General features: G+C 47.9%; 1 protein-coding gene and 1 pseudogene across 1 annotated transcript; one reads left to right on the forward strand and one right to left on the reverse strand.

Moving 5' to 3' along the window:
* Window positions 1-5,079: 5,079 nt before the first annotated feature.
* LOC150051171 (small ribosomal subunit protein bS18m pseudogene) lies at window positions 5,080-7,009 on the reverse strand (annotated as a pseudogene).
* A 659-nt stretch (window positions 7,010-7,668) lies between these two features.
* Smarcd2 (SWI/SNF related BAF chromatin remodeling complex subunit D2) lies at window positions 7,669-17,863 on the forward strand. Its single transcript, XM_090349949.1, has 13 exons — window positions 7,669-8,217; window positions 12,522-12,706; window positions 12,877-12,919; window positions 13,032-13,154; window positions 14,164-14,319; window positions 14,982-15,077; window positions 15,221-15,322; window positions 15,477-15,638; window positions 15,788-15,885; window positions 16,053-16,188; window positions 16,316-16,438; window positions 16,788-16,889; window positions 16,962-17,863. Exons 1-13 carry the CDS (start codon window positions 8,002-8,004, stop codon window positions 17,013-17,015), a joined length of 1,596 nt encoding a protein of 531 aa, XP_090206075.1. The 5' UTR covers window positions 7,669-8,001; the 3' UTR covers window positions 17,016-17,863.
* Window positions 17,864-17,880: the final 17 nt, after the last annotated feature.

A 17,880-nucleotide genomic window follows, 5' to 3' on the forward strand; every position in this document is an offset into this window, starting at 1 on the left:
TCTACCACTTGAGCCACAGCACTATTTCTGGCCTTTTCTATGCATGTGGTACAAAGGAATCAAACCCAGGCCTTTGTGCATTCTAGGCAAGCACTCTACCACTAGGCCAAACTCCTGGCCCCTGGTTGGTATTTTTGAGAGGACAAAGGGCAGCCATGGGACAGCAGGAAGTTAAGCAGAGAAGTGTATTTCTTAGGGAACATTCTTTCTGATGGTCAGTTTCTTTAGAGTGTTTCAATTACAAGCCAGGATGCCTAATGATTCTGTGTCTTTGTGGCTCAACAATCAGGAATCTCTCTAAAGGGTCCAGACGAACAAATATTGAAGTGTCACTCAGGACTTTACATTCCCTGCCCCACTGACCAGCCCCTGTGTCCTGGCATAGTCTACATATAGAAACTCTCAGAATAGCTTTACCTGGGCAAAGGATCTGAGTCAGCAGGACCCAGTCATGAAACAACTATTCTCATCCTCAGAATAAATGTCAAAAGCTGGAGAAAGCTGGATATTGGTGGCTCATGCCTGTAATCCTAGTTACCTAGGGGGCTAAGATCTGAGGATTGTGGTTTGAAGCCAGATGGGGCAAGAAAGTCTGTGAGAATCTTATCTCTAATTAACCACAAAAGCCAGGAGGAGAGCTGTGGCTTAAATAGTAGAGAAGTGCTAGCCTTGAGTGAAAAAACTAAGGGGAGAGTCTGGGAATGTGGCTTAGTGGAAAAGTGCTCGACTAGCATGTATGAAGCCCTGGGTTCAATTCTTCAGCACCACATAAACAGAAAAATCCGGAAGTGGCATTGTGGCTCAAGTGATAGGGTGCTATCCTTGAGCAAAAGAAGCTCAGGGACAGTGCCCAGGGTCTGAGTTCAAGCTCCAGGCTGGGCAAAAAAAAAAAAAAAAAAAAAAAAAAGAAAGGAAAAAAAAAGCTGGAAAGAGGAGACCATAGGAGAGAGAAACAAAGAAAAATTCTTTCTTTCAAACCCCATGAGATGTGGAGAAATTGCAGCAAGAACAATTAGCTGTATGGATTAACTTTAAAAACAAAAAACTTTTTGAATCCATTGATTTCAGTTAGGCTCGTGCCCATGGGGAGTCAGACAAATCTGATTGGGTACACTTAGGCACTCTGCCATGTGGGAGGATTTTTATGATCTTCCAAGAAAACTGGTCCCTGTGGCTACATGGCTGAGACAAGTGAGGTGAGCAGAATCTTAAATGACAGAAGGGGTGCTCAAGGAAGATAAGGGAAAGGGTAGAGAGTGCATATCTGAGTTCATATAATCATCACTATGTAAATCAAAAAGAGAACCCAAGGAAAATTGCAGTTGCAGTCCAAAATGGCTCTACATAAAAAGCAAAAACAAGAGGTCGTCCTCCCCCGTGCTGTCCATCTCATGACTTGGCTGGAACATCAGTGGTGGCCCACTGCAGGAAATGAGCATAGTAACCACATCTCTTTAAAACTGAAACAAATTTCTACATTTACCTTTGGCAGTTTTCGGCTACTTTTTTCTTTTTAGCCTGGGGCTTGAACTCAGGGTGGAGGCACTATCTTTGGGCTTTCTAAAGACTAGAGCTTTTCCACTTGAGCCATAGCTCCACTTCCAGCTTTTTCTATGTATGAGGTACCGAGGAATTGCATGATAGGCAAGCACTCTGCCACTAGGCCAAATTCCAGGCTCTTTGACTAAGTTTAATGTCATTTAAAAATTTTTGTCAAAAGCTCTTATTATCATCTTTTTTCAACTTCCTTGATGGTATACCAACTTTCATTTTTACATGAAAAAAATTAAGTGTCAGGACCATTAAAAGTATAAAATTTATTCTAATAAAACTAATGATATAGGTATATCACATAAAAGTAGTTGGTTTTGTGTTTTCTGAAGTTCTGGGCCAAACATGGTGGTACATGACTATAATACCAGCACTTAGAAGCTGAGGCAAGAGGACTGAGTTTCTGTCCAGTTTGGTCTACACAGGGAGACCAGGGCTCTCCTCTTCCCCAACTTATCCTCAGAACGGAGAAAAGTTCTGGTAACTGTACAAATTGGTCAGTTAGTTGGCTGCATTTGGGGAGGTGGGATTGCTTTGGCTTACCCATTTCTTTAGTGCCAGGTACTTTCCTAAGGAATGGAAAAGTCATTTCTTCAGATGAAGAATTGTTCTGGCAAAGGTACTAGTCACTGGTCATAGAAGAATCTGGTTTAAACCTATTGCAAGTAACAAAAAACTGAGCTAGAAATCTCTTCTCTCCTAAAGTTACATCTCTCCTTTACCTGTTTGCATGGTGTCTGGGCTTCTTAAACCTGTGATTTCCCAGATCACCGAGACTCTGTTCTTTTCTTACTGCTCTCTGTATCTCATGCTAATGCCCAGGTGGATGCCCAGGGAGCGGGTAGGACCAGGTTGGTGAGGTGTTGCTCTCTCCAAGCTCAATTGTCAACTTCACCAATCTTCTGAGGAACTTTTTTTAGGAAAATAAAAGGACCATGGTTCAAATCCCACCACTGGACATAATGGAGGGCACATGAACATAAGTAGAAGAGAAGGAGAAACTGTTCTGATTGGCTGTCTTGGGACAGACTTGCTGGGGAAAATAGAACAGGATGTCCAGCTAACAAGGAAGCCAGTGGATGGGTTAGAAAGACATACAGAAGCTGGGAGTGTACCCTAATGGTAAGCATGCTTGCCCAGCATACAGAAAGACCTGGGTTCAATTCCTTGGTACCACATATATAGAAAAAACCAGAAGTGGTGCTGTGGCTCAAGTGTTAGAGCTCTAGTCTTGAAAAAGTGAAAGGACAGTGCTCAGGCCCTGAGTTCAAGCCCCAGGACTGGGAAAAGAAAAAAAGAAAAACATGCTGAAGACCTGATGTAATGTAGGTAGAATCCAAGAAACAACAGTGACTTATAGGAGAGAAAAGTAAAAGATTATTTCAAATGAGAGCAGAAAGTTTTCAGTTGTTTGCTTTGAGGCCATCTGGCTCTGTCATTCCATGCTTCTTGACTTTCGGTTGTCCCAAAGACCAGTGTGAGTGTCTCAGCAAAGTATGCTTGGCCCTTTGCCACATCTTCATGCCCTTCACCAAACCAGATCCTGCAGAGTGACAGATTGGAAGGACAACAAGGCATTGATTCTGAGCAGATGGGTTTAAATGACTTGTAGAGCATCCAGCAGGGAGCTGGAAATATGGATCTGAAACTCAGGAGAGAGGTGGGGGGATGGAGATAAAAAAAGCCTTAGGGTCATCAGAAAATAAAGACAGTAATTGAAGGGTTGGGAGATGAGTAAGTGTGGATAGATGAGGCACAGAGAAAACAGCTAAAGATAGAAGTCCAGAGGACAAAGATATTTAGGAACCAGAATGAGGTAAAGATAAATCAGAAGTCCAAGTGTTGTCCCCCTAGAGCAGAGATCTGTTTATTCATTATACCCACAGCCTTGGCCTTAAACCACTCCTCTCATCTACAACATCCTGCCTAGCTGGGATCATAAGCACCTACCACCATACCTGGCTTGTTGGACATGGATAGTCTTAGTTTTTCCCTTGCCTGGCCTTGAATTATAAGTCCCCCCATTACCACCTCCTCATGAACATGAGCCACTGTGCCCAGCCTAGTTTTGCTTTGTACAACACTGTTCTGATAGCTGTGTAACACTGACTTATCTGCATTATCTGATGCTGTTATATGATTTGAAAAGACTAGAATGGTAACACTAACCCTTGGCTTTACACAAAAACAAGCCAAACCGCTGACCTGGCACAGGATTTACTTGCCCATGTGCTCAGTCTTGGGTTATGTAATCTACCTTTCATTTTTTTTTTTTTTTTCTGGGTGAAGGAACCTTTTCAACTGTGATCTGCTAGCTGAGAAACCAGAAGAAACATCTGGCATTCACTTAGACTGAAGAACCAAAGCAAGCTGTAAACAACATGTGTCGATTTTTCCTTCCAAAGGAGTCTTCCCAAATTTTGTAGGGTTCTCTTTGCCAACTTCTTGTCATAGAAGCAAAAGAAGTAAATAAAACAATTGGGCTTTCTTGTTCTGTTTAGAGGCTGGGCTCCCAGAGCTGAAACTCACCTTTTGTTACACCAGCATCTGCTTTAGCAGCTAGAAGTCTCTATGCTTCACATGTTTTACCTACTAAGACTGTGTTGACTATGAAGAAAAAAAAAATATATATATATATACATATATGTATATGCAGAGAACTTCTACTTAGTAATCTAGCATCACTAACTCTCTTTATCTTTTCAATTGTTTTCTTTGTCTAACTCAGAATCTCTAAGAAGTCTTTATTAATCCCTTTTCCCAATTAAAAGGCTCTTCTACTTTCCTGTGATTCCTTGTAAATACCGTTATCTGAACAGATGGAATACATTGTGTTAGTCATATTTCCACCACTACAACAAAATACTTGAGTCAAGTTATAACAACAAAAGATCTATTTTGGATCACAGTTTTATAGGTTCACTCCATGATGAGCTAGCCTTATTGTTCTGAGTCTGTGGCAAGGTAAGCACATCATGGTGGGAGTATGTAACAAAGTACTTACACAAGGATGAAGTAATCAAACAATAGGCAAGGGTTGGGGGTCCCACAATGCCCTTTGAGAACATGTTCTCAATCACCTAAGGAGCTCTCTTTCCACTAGGCCTCAACTCTTAAAAGACTCCATCACTTTGCAATAATGGCACCCTGAGACTAAGCCTTTAACACAGGGACATTTAAAATATAAACTATCAGGGCCAGGCATGACTTGAGCACTTATAATCCTAGCTACTTGAGACTAATTTGAAACTGGCCTGGGCAATCGTTTCCAAGATCCTTTCTCAACCAATAAGGCAGACATGGTGGTTAGTTCCTATGACTCCAGCTATTCGGGTGCCTTAAGTAGTTAGATTACTACCCATAGCTAGTCCTGAGCAAAAATGTGAAGCCCTAGCAGAAAAATAACTAAAGCAAAAGGAACTGAGGTGTAGCTCCAGTGGTAACACTCCTGCCTAGTGTGAGGCCCTGAGTTCAAACTCCAGTACTGCCCTTCAAAAAAAAAAATCCAAACTATATGGGAAAATGATCTTTTTTTTATTATGAAGAATTTATTGACAATAATTCATAATTTATTCCCAATATCTGATGTTACAAACTTTGGGGTCTCTGAGATAAGCAGGATCCTTGTATGTAACTGGCATAAATCCCACGATTTGAGCTCTTTTGATTGCTTTTGTAATTTCTTTCTGTTTCTTCCCACAAAGACCTGTTATGTGCCTTCCATAAATGCATCCAGTAAATGGAGAGATAAACTGAGACAAAAGCTGAACATTCTTATAATCTATACGCTTCTCACATAAGATACATTTCTTAAGAGGTTCCTTATAAGGGTTTTCCATTGAAATGGACAGGTCCTTACTGCTGTCCTCCTGTTTATACTGTGAACAACCTCTTCTCCATAGCACCGCGTGAGTTCCACCTTTAGGGAGATGGGCAGCAGCCGTCACCCAGCATGTCAAATTCTTCCGCCCTAGACCCCTGCAAACAGGTCCTACAGCCGCCATGGTCCCTCTTCCTTTCCTTTTCCGGAAAATGATTTTTTATGCACTTCTTTACTAGCATGTATCAGAGTCTGGCACATAGAAGATACTTGATAAATGCTTATCTTAGCATCCAGTCCTTCCCTACCTCTATCTGCCGGTACCCTGGCCTGCCTTTGCCTAAATGTCCATGTAGGAGATGAAGACTTCAGCTGTCGAGATGCTTCAGCTGGGACAGACTCTTGGGACAGCCCCAGCAGTGTCACCGTCTGGGTATCCATATTGCCTCTTGTAGCCTCCTAAGGAATGTCCATTTACAGGAGTAAGCCTTTGCTGCCCTGCTCTAAAGGAAGCATGAAGCCACCTTTCTCCCAGGACTTTTTTCTTCTGGAACAAAAAAAAGAGCCTTAAATATCCAGGCGACAGCCAAAGGATCCATACTGGGGCTTAGTCCTTTGGCCTTGGTTATTTTGAATGTTTTATTAGTTGTTGACAACAGCATTTATCACTAAAGATACAAAGAGGAACAGATGAAATCTAAAAGTGGTTGGAGGACTGTACTATAAGCAGGTTCCATGGTGCCAGGTTCAAGTAGGGATATAGCCACTTGGTATGGGATCAAACATAAAACAGAGGATCTTTATAACTAAACAAAACAAAATGCTTATTCTGGCTACTCAGGTGTGGTCTACATAGAGCAGGCCTTAGAAACTTGTGACATATCTTGGGTCCTACCCTGACTTATTAAACATAAGCTGCATTTCCAATAGGAATTTCAGGTTTTAAATTATCATCAAAATTAAGAAGCTTGCTGGGTGTGGTGACTCACGCCTGTAATTCTAGCTACTCAGGAGGCTGAAATCTGAGAATTGAGATTCAAAGCCAGCCCAGGCACTCAAGTCCGTGAGACTCTTATTTCCAATTAACCATTAGAAAACCGGGAGTGGAGCTGTAGCTCAAGGGGTAGGGTGGTAGCCTTGAGCTGAAGAGCTCAGGGACAATGCCCAGGCCAAGGGATAGGGCAGTAGCCTTGAGCTGAAGAATTCGGAGACAGCACCCAGGCCCAGAGTTTAAGTCCCATGATTAAACTCTCCCCCCCCAAAAAAAGTTAAGAAGCTTGGCTCTGGATAATGGGAGGTGGCAACACCACGCTAAAGGGCAACTTACTCCCTATACAATAGCTGAGCTGAGAATTTTTTTTCTTTTTTTTTTTTTTACAAGCGTGAGCCACCTGGCCCGGCTCAGAATCTTGTAATAGGGCAGTGAGTGTTTTTAAATTAAGTGTTGTAAAGACTAAAGAAAAAAAAAAGGAACTCACTGAATTACAGGGAGATCTCACATCATGCAAATCTCTTTCGCCCAGACCCATTTTCCAAGAAGTATAAAGTACCAGGGCTTTCCAAAAGTGAGCCCAAGCCTTACTTAAAAATGGCATATCAGGCTCACGCCACTCAGGAGGCTGCGGTCTGCGAATCCCGGTTCGAAGCCAGCCAAGGCAGGAAAGCTTGTGAGATTCTTATCTCCCACTGACCACCCAAAAGCCGGATGTGGAGCTGCGCCTCAAGGGGCAGAGCGCTGGCCTCGAGTACAAAAGCTCAGGGACAGCATACAAGCCTTCAGTTCAAGCCCCAGGACCGGCACACTCACACACAAAAAGCCCTGACGGATGAGTGCGCCCGGACCTGAAAAACAAGTCACCAACACACGCGGTGGAGCTTGCCCGAGGTCCGCGGGTCAATTCATTCCCAGCACCTCGGCAGCTGTTCGGCTCTGAATGCTGAAAACCGGAAGAGAGAGAATACTTGATGGAAACAATGTTTGAAAATGCTTGGTAAAACTACTTTCAGAACGTTTACCGAATTACTCCGCGGAGCTGAGACCTCAGGTAAAATGCCGCCGCTAACCAAGCCAAGGGGCCGGCCCAACGCGACCCTTCACCTTTCACCTCACGCTTTTCTAGGCGCTTCCGGACGCAGCTTCCGCTCCCGCCCCTCCTGCGAGGGGCTGGCCCAAGGGACATGGGCGGAACTCTAAGGCCGGCGGTTAGAGGCGGGGCCTGTTGGGGGCGTGTCCACAGGGGGCGTGGTTTACGCAGGCAAGCACGATTGGGCGGCTAGGTAGAGAGCCGGGCGCTAAACTCTGTTGGGCGGAGCCAGGAGTGAGAAGCCGCCTCTGAGTAACCGGACTCTAGGCGGCCAAACCTCTGGGCGCCCGGAGGAGCAGGCGGGCCGTCGGCAGATCCCGGATCCGGAGTTGTCCGGAAGGGAACGGAATCAGGGTCGATTGTGACCCAAAGCAGGTCTGTGAGGAACTCCTAAACTTGCAACAAGAAATCCTGGACCCCGGATTGACAAACCCCGGAACCCGGAATTAAGATCGAAACGCCCCGGATCGCGGAACACCGTAGGCGGAGCGGACTCGACGCGGAGCCAGGAGACCGGATCGCTGCACCGCCGGACGGGAAGGAGCGATGTCCGGCCGCGGCGCGGGCGGGTTCCCGCTGCCCCCGCTGAGTCCCGGCGGCGGCGCGGTAGCTGCGGCTCTAGGAGCACCGCCTCCTCCCGCGGGACCCGGAATGCTGCCCAACCCGGCGCTCAGGGGCCCGGGGCCTGCTGGAGGCATGGGGGGCCCCGGGGCTGCTGCCTTCCGTCCCATGGGCCCCGCGGGCCCCGCGGCACCGTACCAGGTGAGGAGAGCAGGAGGGTGAGGCTAAAGGGCGGGCGGCGCCTGGAGAGCTCCTGGGCAGGACTCCAGGGGGGCATCGTGCGAGGGCCCTGGGGGAGCCCCTGGACCCACGGTACCGAGGCCCTGTGGGGTATGGGAGAGACAGTCGGGAGCCTTGGAGAGCCAGGCCTGGGACCCTCGGGCTGCAGCCGAGTTGGAGAAAGTCTCTGCGGTGGAGCCTTTGAGGCAGTTCAAAGCGTCCCGGCGCTCCTTGGCACTGGGAGGGATTGCCAACTGAGAAATGGGGGGGCGTCGTCGATGCTAGTGAATTGTGGACAGTCGGTTGAGAAGTCTGGAAGTGCAGGACCTAGGGCAAGGGGTGGGGGTGGGGGGCTGAGAGGTGATGAGAAAGTTTTGAGAAAGAGCCCTTCGCTGAGAAACCAAGGTTCCCCTGCATTGGCCTAGGTCCCACTCCAAATGTACCCTGTTTTTCGTAGCTGAAAAACTGGCAGAACTCTAGCATGTCTGAGATGGCTCCCAGCTGCTAGTGAGGAAAGAGGCCTGTTTTCCCACGGCAAGGGTGTCTTGAGAGGGCTCCTAGACTCCAGCCCTGTGAAGGGACAGATTGAACTCCCTGGTCAGGCCCAGGAGCTTTGGCCTGAATAACTGAGTTAGAACGGAGTCAGTGGTGGCCAGGCCTGAGAAAGGCCCAGCCCCGTTAACAGACTCTCCAGGGCTTGCTGCTTAGTGTCAGTATCCCTGGAGTTGAGTCTGGAGGAACCAAGAGACTCCATCTAGCTCTGCTAAGGCTGGAGGAGCCTGCAGCTACAAGGAGGTGCTTCAAAGAGCCCTGACCCCTCTGGCTTTAAGAGGGGGTCTCGGGTTGCAGCTTCAAAGGCCATTGATCCTTTTGTTTTGTAGTGCTGGAGATCAGACCCAGAACCCCGAGCGTGCCAGACAAGTTCTCAGCCAAGGAGCCAAACCAGTCTCCTGAATGCTTGCTTGGGAGCTGTAGCCATCCTCCCCCTACCCTCTGCCAACTTTTATTTAGCCTTTCTGTTCTGAATGATCTTCCAGCCCTAGTCTTTAGCAGCTTGGTAATAATATCCCAAGATGTTGACTGCAGTTTCCTCTGTTCTTTCCTGGTGTCTCCAGGTAGAGCTCCCAGAAATAGATTAATATGAAATGTACATATCCTACTATGACCCTTAAGTCATTGTTTTCTAACAAAATAATTGACTAAATAATTGTTATTAATTTTTTTTAAATTTTAGCCTTCTTTCTCATATTTCCCCCTCCTTTTTCCAAGGAAAACAAAGGTTCTGGGGATGAACCAGCCTGTTTAGCCTGTTCAAGGATTGCACTAGTGTCCATTTTTCCTATCTTGCTCTTTCTCTTGGGGATTCCTATGTTACTGAATAAGTTGTTCCAGTCCTTGGGCCTGCTGAGATCATACGGTAGCTTCTTGTGGGCCTTTGGCCTTGGGGGAACCTGGAACAGACTCAGATCTCTCTAGTTTCTTTTGTATCTGACCCATAGGAAATGGGAGGATCAGCTCTACCTTGCTTTGTGGGGAGTTTGGCCTTGAACCTTTTTGTAAGGCCGAAGTGGCCAGCCAGCCAGGAAAATGTGGAGTGGCAAATGGTTCTAAGCCTGGGATTCTCTACCCCCGCCCCCCCATCATCATCTCATCATCGATATTACTGTGATGTCTGGGGAAGGGCTGGACAGCTGAATGGAAAAAAGGTGAACCCAGCTCATTTTGGCTGAGTTTGAAGGGGATCCAGACTTCAAGGAGGGATTGTGATCTAGGAAGCAGATTTCTGACTGTTGTGATCATGAATGGTTAGCAAAAAGAGCAAAGATTTGAAGGTGCAAGCTGGACAAACAGAATGGAAGTGATGTCTGTTCCTTTTACAGAAAGTCATTCTAGTGGTAGATTATAGTGAATAGAAGAGCTTCAAATTAGATGAAAACAAAACAGATGGGAGCACTAAACTCCACACTGGAGTTCACTCCAGAGAGTTCAGAAGAATTTCTGACCATATGGTAGGGGTTTATGTTCTCAACTTGAAACACTTAGGTCCAGCGACCAAGGAATATCAGGATGGCAGGCTTTACGGCAGGGCACGTGTTTATCTGACTCCTAGATTCCTCATCCCAAACCAGTAGCATTAGCCCCCAGTCACCTGCTCAGTTCTTCTGGATGGTGATAGAGTCAAGCCTGGAATATGACTAGTGCTTGGCCAAGAGAAAGGAGGTCTCTGTAACTTTTGGGCTTCATGGAACGGAGCCAGGTTTATTAGTCGTGCTGGAGGCAGGGAGGCTGAGTTTCTGGCTGTGTGTGTGTTGTGCTCTGCTCAACTTCTGAGTTCATTTTTTTTTTTTTTTTAAGGGGAAGGGATTTATAGCATTTCAAATCCCAGGTGTGGAGCGTGGCTAGGCTGAGGTGGGATTTAATGACCTTCAAGCAGCCTTCCCCTAGGGATTTTGGGGAGTTGGAGCCTCAGAAGTCTGGAGCAGATGTGTGGGTGGGGCCCATTCCACATTCTGCCTGTGTTGCCTTGTCTTGGGATTTTCTGTTATGAATACCTGCCCAGGCTGTATGGTGCTGTAGATTTTGTGAAACCTAGTGAAGTTTCTTGGGATCCAAAAGTGCCTAGCTCATACCTTGCAGTTGTTCATCTCAGGCACTAGGATATGTCTGGAAGTCTGGACTGAAGTTTACAGGAGCTAGGGCTACCCTCCCCCCTTTCTTCTTTCTTTTTTTCCTCTTTCCTTTTCTTCCTTTCTCTTCTTTTCTCTCTCTTTCTTGCTTTCTTTTCCTGCTGTGGCTCATTAAGGCAGAGAAACACACTGTCTTTTGCCTTTTAACAGCTCTGATGAATGTCTTCCTGATGTGGAGAGACTTGTGGCAAGACTCCTGAGGTCTCAGGGCTCCCTCCCCCCCTCCCACCTTTTAACTCCTCATTCACCGCGTACTTCTCTCCCACCCTGCCCTTGTCCTCTTCCCTATTCCTGGTTCATGTTTTCTTTCCCTTTCAGCATCTGATCATGAATTTGACTCTCTGTGTTGGGAACATGGGTTTGATGCTAGATGAAGAGGTGGAAGAGGCTCTCCTCTCCAGGATGCTGGGCTGGGGGGAGGGTCCTTTGATTTGATGGGAGTCTCCACCCAGCCTGGCCTGGTTGGCTGGTTTTGCTTGTTGCATAATCTGGGCCCTGGGGCCAGCCCTGCCGAAGCTGCCAGGGACAGTGTGTGCAAAGCAGAACTGCTGGCCAAACAAGCCTTGCAGGCTGCAGTTATGTGAAAGGGGCTGGGGTGGAGGGTAGGAGTTACTCCCAGATGGGCCCTACAGAAATGTTGGGGAGCTTGGCTTTGGATGGGAAATACATGTGCAGACTTCTAAAGAAACTACTCAGAGTCACCCAGATTGGTGCAACTGACCCTGTGACTCTGCTTCTTAAATCCCAGCATAATCTCATCCTCTTCTCCCTGAGGTTAGGGTTAGGTTGAACCAGCAGCAGCCAGGCTGCCATGTGGTGCTTATACCATGAGCAGAGACTGGATGTCAGTTGGTCTCACACTCAAGGGTCACCAGAAGGCATGGCTTCTCTTTGAGGGTCTTCTCGTATAAGAGAGTTAGAGGTATGGCAATATCGAGAAGAATATAGAGAAGAATCCAGTTCTGGTTATAGTAAGGGACATATGGTGACCAGATGGTGCCTGTATTCTGCCTGAGGCTAGTTGGGACATGTCCAGGCTGTCCTGTTACAGTTGCTCACCTGGGGTGCTATTGCCTAACAGGCTTGCCAGCCCACCAACTGCCTGTCTTCCTCAGTCACACCACCAGGCTGGTGAACGAGGTTGGTAGTGGGACTCTATCTTGTCAGCTTGCTTAGATCCTCCTTTCTTCTCCTTCATAATGGGGGAAGCAGGAGGGGAGTGTATAGTAGAACATCTGAGGGCCCAAGAGTGCTGCAGGTCTCTGGAAGTGGGGCACAACTTACCAGGGCTGAAAGGTGGCAATGTGCCCTGAAAAGCTAACTCAGGCCCTTCCCTCTCCTGGCACCTCTCCTATCCCCGGGCTGTGTCAGCCTCACTTGCTGGCAGGAGCTGACAGGGCGGTAGTAGGGGCGGGGCAGGTGTGATTTACACCGGGTGCTCCAGCGTGCTAGCTCCCCTTTGTTCCAGGGCTCCAGCAGGGCTCCCCATGTGCTACTTAGGCCTGGGCCAGGTGGAACAGAGTAATGGAGGGCATGGGCTCCAGGCCCCTCAGGGCCCTGCTACTCACCTATACACCCCCTCTGGTCCACCTTCCTCAGAGGCCTGGCATGTCACCTGGGAGTCGGATGCCCATGGCTGGCTTGCAGGTGGGACCCCCTGCTGGCTCCCCATTTGGCACAGCTGCTCCACTTCGACCTGGCATGCCACCCACCATGATGGATCCATTCCGGAAACGTCTTCTTGTGCCCCAGGCCCAGCCCCCAATGCCTGCCCAGCGCCGGGGGTAAGCCCATCCTCTGTTGCCTTTGCTCTCCTTTCTGCCCATTTTCCTTACTTTGGTGATAGAGTACCTCGACTCCCTGGGGACGGGTCCTGGAGATTGGCTGGATGGGTGGAGTGTGAGTGCTTTGGAACTAACTGCTAACCTTTCAAATGGGTTTCTGTCCTTCCCAGGATTAAGAGGCGGAAGATGGCAGATAAGGTTCTACCTCAGCGTGTGAGTGTGTGGGGAGGGAGGCCATCTTCTGCAGCCCTAGAGGGGGGAAGACTGGGAAGGGAGGAAAGAGTCCAAGCTGCCCGAAGCAAGCCATTGAATTCTTCTTCCTCAGATTCGGGAGCTAGTCCCAGAGTCTCAGGCATACATGGATCTCTTGGCTTTTGAACGGAAGCTGGACCAGACTATTGCACGCAAGCGGATGGAGATCCAGGAAGCCATCAAAAAACCCCTAACGGTGTGTACATCCTGACTTCTCCTTCTCTACTGCCTGCCTCTGGCATTGTTCCAATTTTAAGAGGGTTTGAACTAGCAACTTTTATTTTTCATTTGGTTACAAGGTCTCACTACACAGGCCAGAGTAACCTGAAAGTTGCTATGTAGCCTACACTGGCCTTGAACTCATAATTCTTCCACCTCAGTTTCCAAGTGTTGACATAATCACTTACCATGCCTTGCCTGTCATATATGTGGTAAGTATAAACAGTAGTTTACTGACTACAGTAGTAAAATTAGCTCAGATATACGCAGATCCTGGGTAAGTTAAAATGTAAATCTTTATGGATCCCAGTCAAAAGTTTGAAAGCTGGGGTCAGGAGTTTGGCCAAGTGGTAGAGTGCTTGCCTAGCATGTACAAAGACCTGGGTTTGATTCCTCAGTACCACATACATAGAAAAAAGCCAGAAGTAGTGCTGCGGCTCAAGTGGTAGAGTTCTAGCCTTGAGAAAATCCAAGGACAGTGCTCAGGCCCTGAGCTTAAGCCCAGGACTGGCAAAAAAAAAAAAAAGTGAAAGCTGCGATCCCAAGAGTTTTCATTTCTTTCCTCCTCTGTTCTTTTTAGGTAGTATCTAAAATAGTTTTCTAGTGGTGAAGGCTTTCCAGGATGTTAGATATTTGAGGGCTACAAATGTCTAGCCCTTGATGTTTGGATTTTATTTAAAACAGAAACCAGAGGTTTGGGGCAGGGGAAGATGGAATCCAGGGCCTCATATAAGCAAGTGCTGTGCCACTGAGCTTCTGATTAGCTTCACAGTTTCCTGTTCATATGTACCTGTCATACCCTCAGTCCCAGTGTTTGACATTGAGGCTCCATTTCCTCCATAGAGTTCCTTGAGGACTTCCTATCCCCAGTGCCTTTGAGGCAGATGCTTCAATGTTGATTATAGAATACAAGTTCATAGGGAACATGGTGTAGCTTTTTCTAATATATTGGTCCACTTCTGGTTGACTGTTTTTTCTTTCTTTAGCAAAAGCGAAAGCTTCGAATCTACATTTCCAATACGTTCAGCCCCAGCAAGGCCGATGGTGATAGTGCCGGGACTGCAGGCGCCCCTGGGGGAACCCCAGCAGCAGACAAGGTGGCTTCCTGGGAACTCCGAGTAGAAGGAAAACTGCTGGATGACGTGAGTTGGGGAAGTAACTTGTATGGGTTCGAACCTGAACCCAGACACGTGACCTCTTAGAGATGCCCTGCCAAAGAGAGAGTGCATGGCTCCAGCCAGTTAGAAGCTGTTTTTCTATGCTAGTGAGTGAACCTAGGACTTCTTGTGTGCTAGGCAAGCATTCTACCATTGGGCTCCCCTCTCCCCCTCCCCCTGGTTTACTGTGGTTATTAAAGTGTTCCTGTAGCCGGGTGCAGTGGCTCACGCCTGTAATCCTAGCTACTCAGGAGGCTGAGATCTGAGGACTGCAGTTCCAAGCCAGCCCAGTAAAGTTCCTGAGACACTTATCTCCACTAGAAAACTGGAAATGGGGCTGTGACTCAAGGGTTAAGGCAGTAGTAGTGTTGAGCTGAAGAACTCAGGGACCATGCCCAGGCCCAGAGTTAAAGCCCTATAACTGACCTTAAAAAAAAAGATGTTCCTCCAGATGGCAGTCAAGTTGCTCAGTGGCTGTCAATGAGACTACATAGAACCTTTTCCTGCCCCCTAGTCTAACTGTTCTTCTTCCTCAGTGTTTTGAGCTCCATGATTAAAATGATGCTTCTTTTTTGGGCTAAGCATGTAACTTTTAGTTCCAGAATTCAACAGCACCCCTAACTCTTCATACCCCTTTCCATGCTCAGCCTAGCAAACAGAAGAGAAAGTTTTCTTCATTCTTTAAGAGTCTTGTCATTGAGCTGGACAAGGAACTGTATGGACCTGACAACCATCTGGTAGAGGTGAGAGTGGCCCTGAAACTTGGAAAGAACAAGATGTGGGGGACACCACACACAGGCTGAGATGCTGGTTGGGTGGAGAAATGGCATTGAAGTCCCTTTGGAACTGACCTCCTGGTGACAAGCTCTGCTTCTCCTACTATCAGTGGCACCGGATGCCCACCACCCAGGAGACAGATGGCTTTCAGGTGAAACGACCTGGAGACCTCAATGTCAAGTGCACCCTCCTGCTCATGTTGGATCATCAGGTGACAGATGGTCTGGGGTCTTAGCCGGTGTCAGAAATTTAGGGAAGGAGAACCTGCTCCTGGAAACTATTCCTGTTGTTGCTCTGTCCTGTTTTTTGTTGTCTGTGTGTGTGTTTTAAAAATCCCTTTTCTACCTTCCCTTGCCCATTCCCAGCCTCCTCAGTATAAACTGGACCCTCGACTGGCAAGGCTGCTGGGAGTGCATACACAGACAAGAGCTGCCATTATGCAAGCCCTGTGGCTTTACATCAAGCACAACCAGCTGCAGGATGGGCACGAGCGAGAGTACATCAATTGTAACCGTTACTTCCGCCAGGTTAGCAGGCGTCCTCCTCCTGTTTCTCTGCTCTTGCCTTCCCCAGCCTGCCATTCTAGAGTCCAGTTGGCCAGTTCTCTTAGTGGTTTTGGAATAGTCCACTTTCCAGACATTTTTCCTAACCATCAAGCTTTTCGTGCTCTTTCTAGATTTTCAGTTGTGGCCGACTTCGTTTCTCTGAGATTCCTATGAAGCTGGCTGGCTTGCTGCAACATCCAGATCCCATTGTCATCAACCATGTCATTAGGTAAATGGGAGGCGGGGAACAGGGTGGCTCCCATCTTTTAAGGGCAGATTTACCCTTGGCTTGCTTGAAAGCTGAAGGGCAAACAGCAAATTGCTTTCTTGCTCTGGGTTCTAAGTTAGTGGGATGGACACAGCAGCAGGCTTTCCTTTCTTGTGTGCTACCTTTAGTGTGGACCCTAATGACCAGAAGAAGACAGCCTGTTATGACATTGACGTGGAGGTGGATGATCCACTGAAGGCCCAGATGAGCAATTTTCTGGCCTCTACCACCAATCAGCAAGAGATTGCCTCTCTTGATGTCAAGGTACGCTCTCTACTCCCACAGGGTGAAGATGTTGTTTGCACACTTGTAGCATGTGGGGGGCAAGGCCTCTGGCTCTGTTCCTTGAGTCTAGGCTAATGCACATCTGACCAAAGCACGCTTTCCCCAGATCCATGAGACCATTGAGTCCATCAACCAGTTGAAGACCCAGAGGGATTTCATGCTCAGCTTTAGCACCGATCCACAGGACTTTATCCAGGAATGGCTCCGTTCCCAGCGTCGAGATCTCAAGGTATAGTCCCTTTTTTTTTTTTGCCAGTCCTGGGCTTGAGCTCAGGGCTTGAGCACTGTCCTTGGACTTTCTCAAGGCTAGCACTCTACCACTTGAGCCTCAGCACCACTTCCAGCTTTTTGCTATGTATGTGGGGTACCGAGGAATCGAACCCAGGTCTTCGTGCATGCTAGGCAAGCACTCTACCAGTAGGCCAAACTCCCGGCCCCGGTATAGTCTCTTCTTCACATGTGAAGCTTTGGGTGTTTTGTTTTGTTTTCCCCTCCTCAAGTGCTAGTCTTCTATTTCCATGATCGGTGGGCCCAGGGGTGGGCAGTCACACTATGGCTTTCCTCCTTGCTCTTTGCAGATCATCACTGATGTGATTGGCAATCCTGAGGAAGAGAGACGAGCTGCTTTCTACCACCAGCCCTGGGCCCAGGAAGCAGTGGGGAGACACATCTTTGCCAAGGTGAGGCTTTGCCCTGCTCCCCCTCCTCTGACTGAGCAGCAGAGGCCTGAGCCTGTATTCTCCCTTCTCTAGGTACAGCAACGAAGGCAAGAACTGGAACAGGTGCTGGGAATTCGCCTGACCTAACTGCTCAGGAATCTTTTCCTTTCTTCCCAACCCCCGAGCTGGGCAGGGGACCACACTCTAGGTCCTGGCTAGGACTGCAGACATATAAATGGGGTGAGGGGTGTCTCCTGCCACCCTTTGTGCCCCAGCTTGAGTTTCATAAATGTAGTGATAGGATTCCTGGTTTCTTGGTCTCCAAAGCCTTTTACTTACTTTTTGCATTGGCTTTTATTGGGTTTTCAAGAGGCCGCCTCTGCCCCCTGCAGGCAGGCCTACGTAGGACTGCTGGCAAGTAGGCTTTGACTTTTAAGTGAGACATTTTTTGGAACCAAAGGCCTCTGGGTTTGCATGTTTACAGGCCCCGCCTCCGGGCCAGTGTCAAGAGCTGGCTCTGGGAGCTGGGTGAGACTCTTCCTTAGCCTTTCTAAACCAAAGTTCTTTGCCATTCCTATAAGCCCAGCTTTGCTGCTGGTTTTTCCTTTCCTTTGGGTATTTGCACTATTTGGGGAGCAGGTTTTTCTATGTGGGAGCCACATTTTTTTGTACAGGGGTAAGCTGGGGTCTTTCAGGGAGCCCTATTTGGTGCCTCCTCCTTTTCTTTCCTTGATCTATGCAAGCGGCTGCAGCCGCCATCATCTCCTAGGATGTCATTGGGGGGAAGGCTGTCCTGCCAGCTGCTTGGGCAGCGGTAGCCTCCTAGAGGGAGGGGACATGCCAGTTTTCTAGCCCTGCCTGAGGTAGAGGAGTATACAGGTGGAGGGCAGTGTCAGGTAAGGGGGAGGCAGGGAAGGTGTTCCCCTTTGGAGCTTGGCAGATGCCATTTCTGGCAGGTTTGGAAATTTCCAAATAAATCCTTTTGTTTACTGGTAGTGCCTAGATCTGGTCA

This window comes from Megascapheus bottae, chromosome 17, assembly GCF_031878675.1.
Source record: "Megascapheus bottae isolate mThoBot1 chromosome 17, mThoBot2.hap1, whole genome shotgun sequence".
NCBI lineage: Eukaryota > Metazoa > Chordata > Mammalia > Rodentia > Geomyidae > Megascapheus > Megascapheus bottae.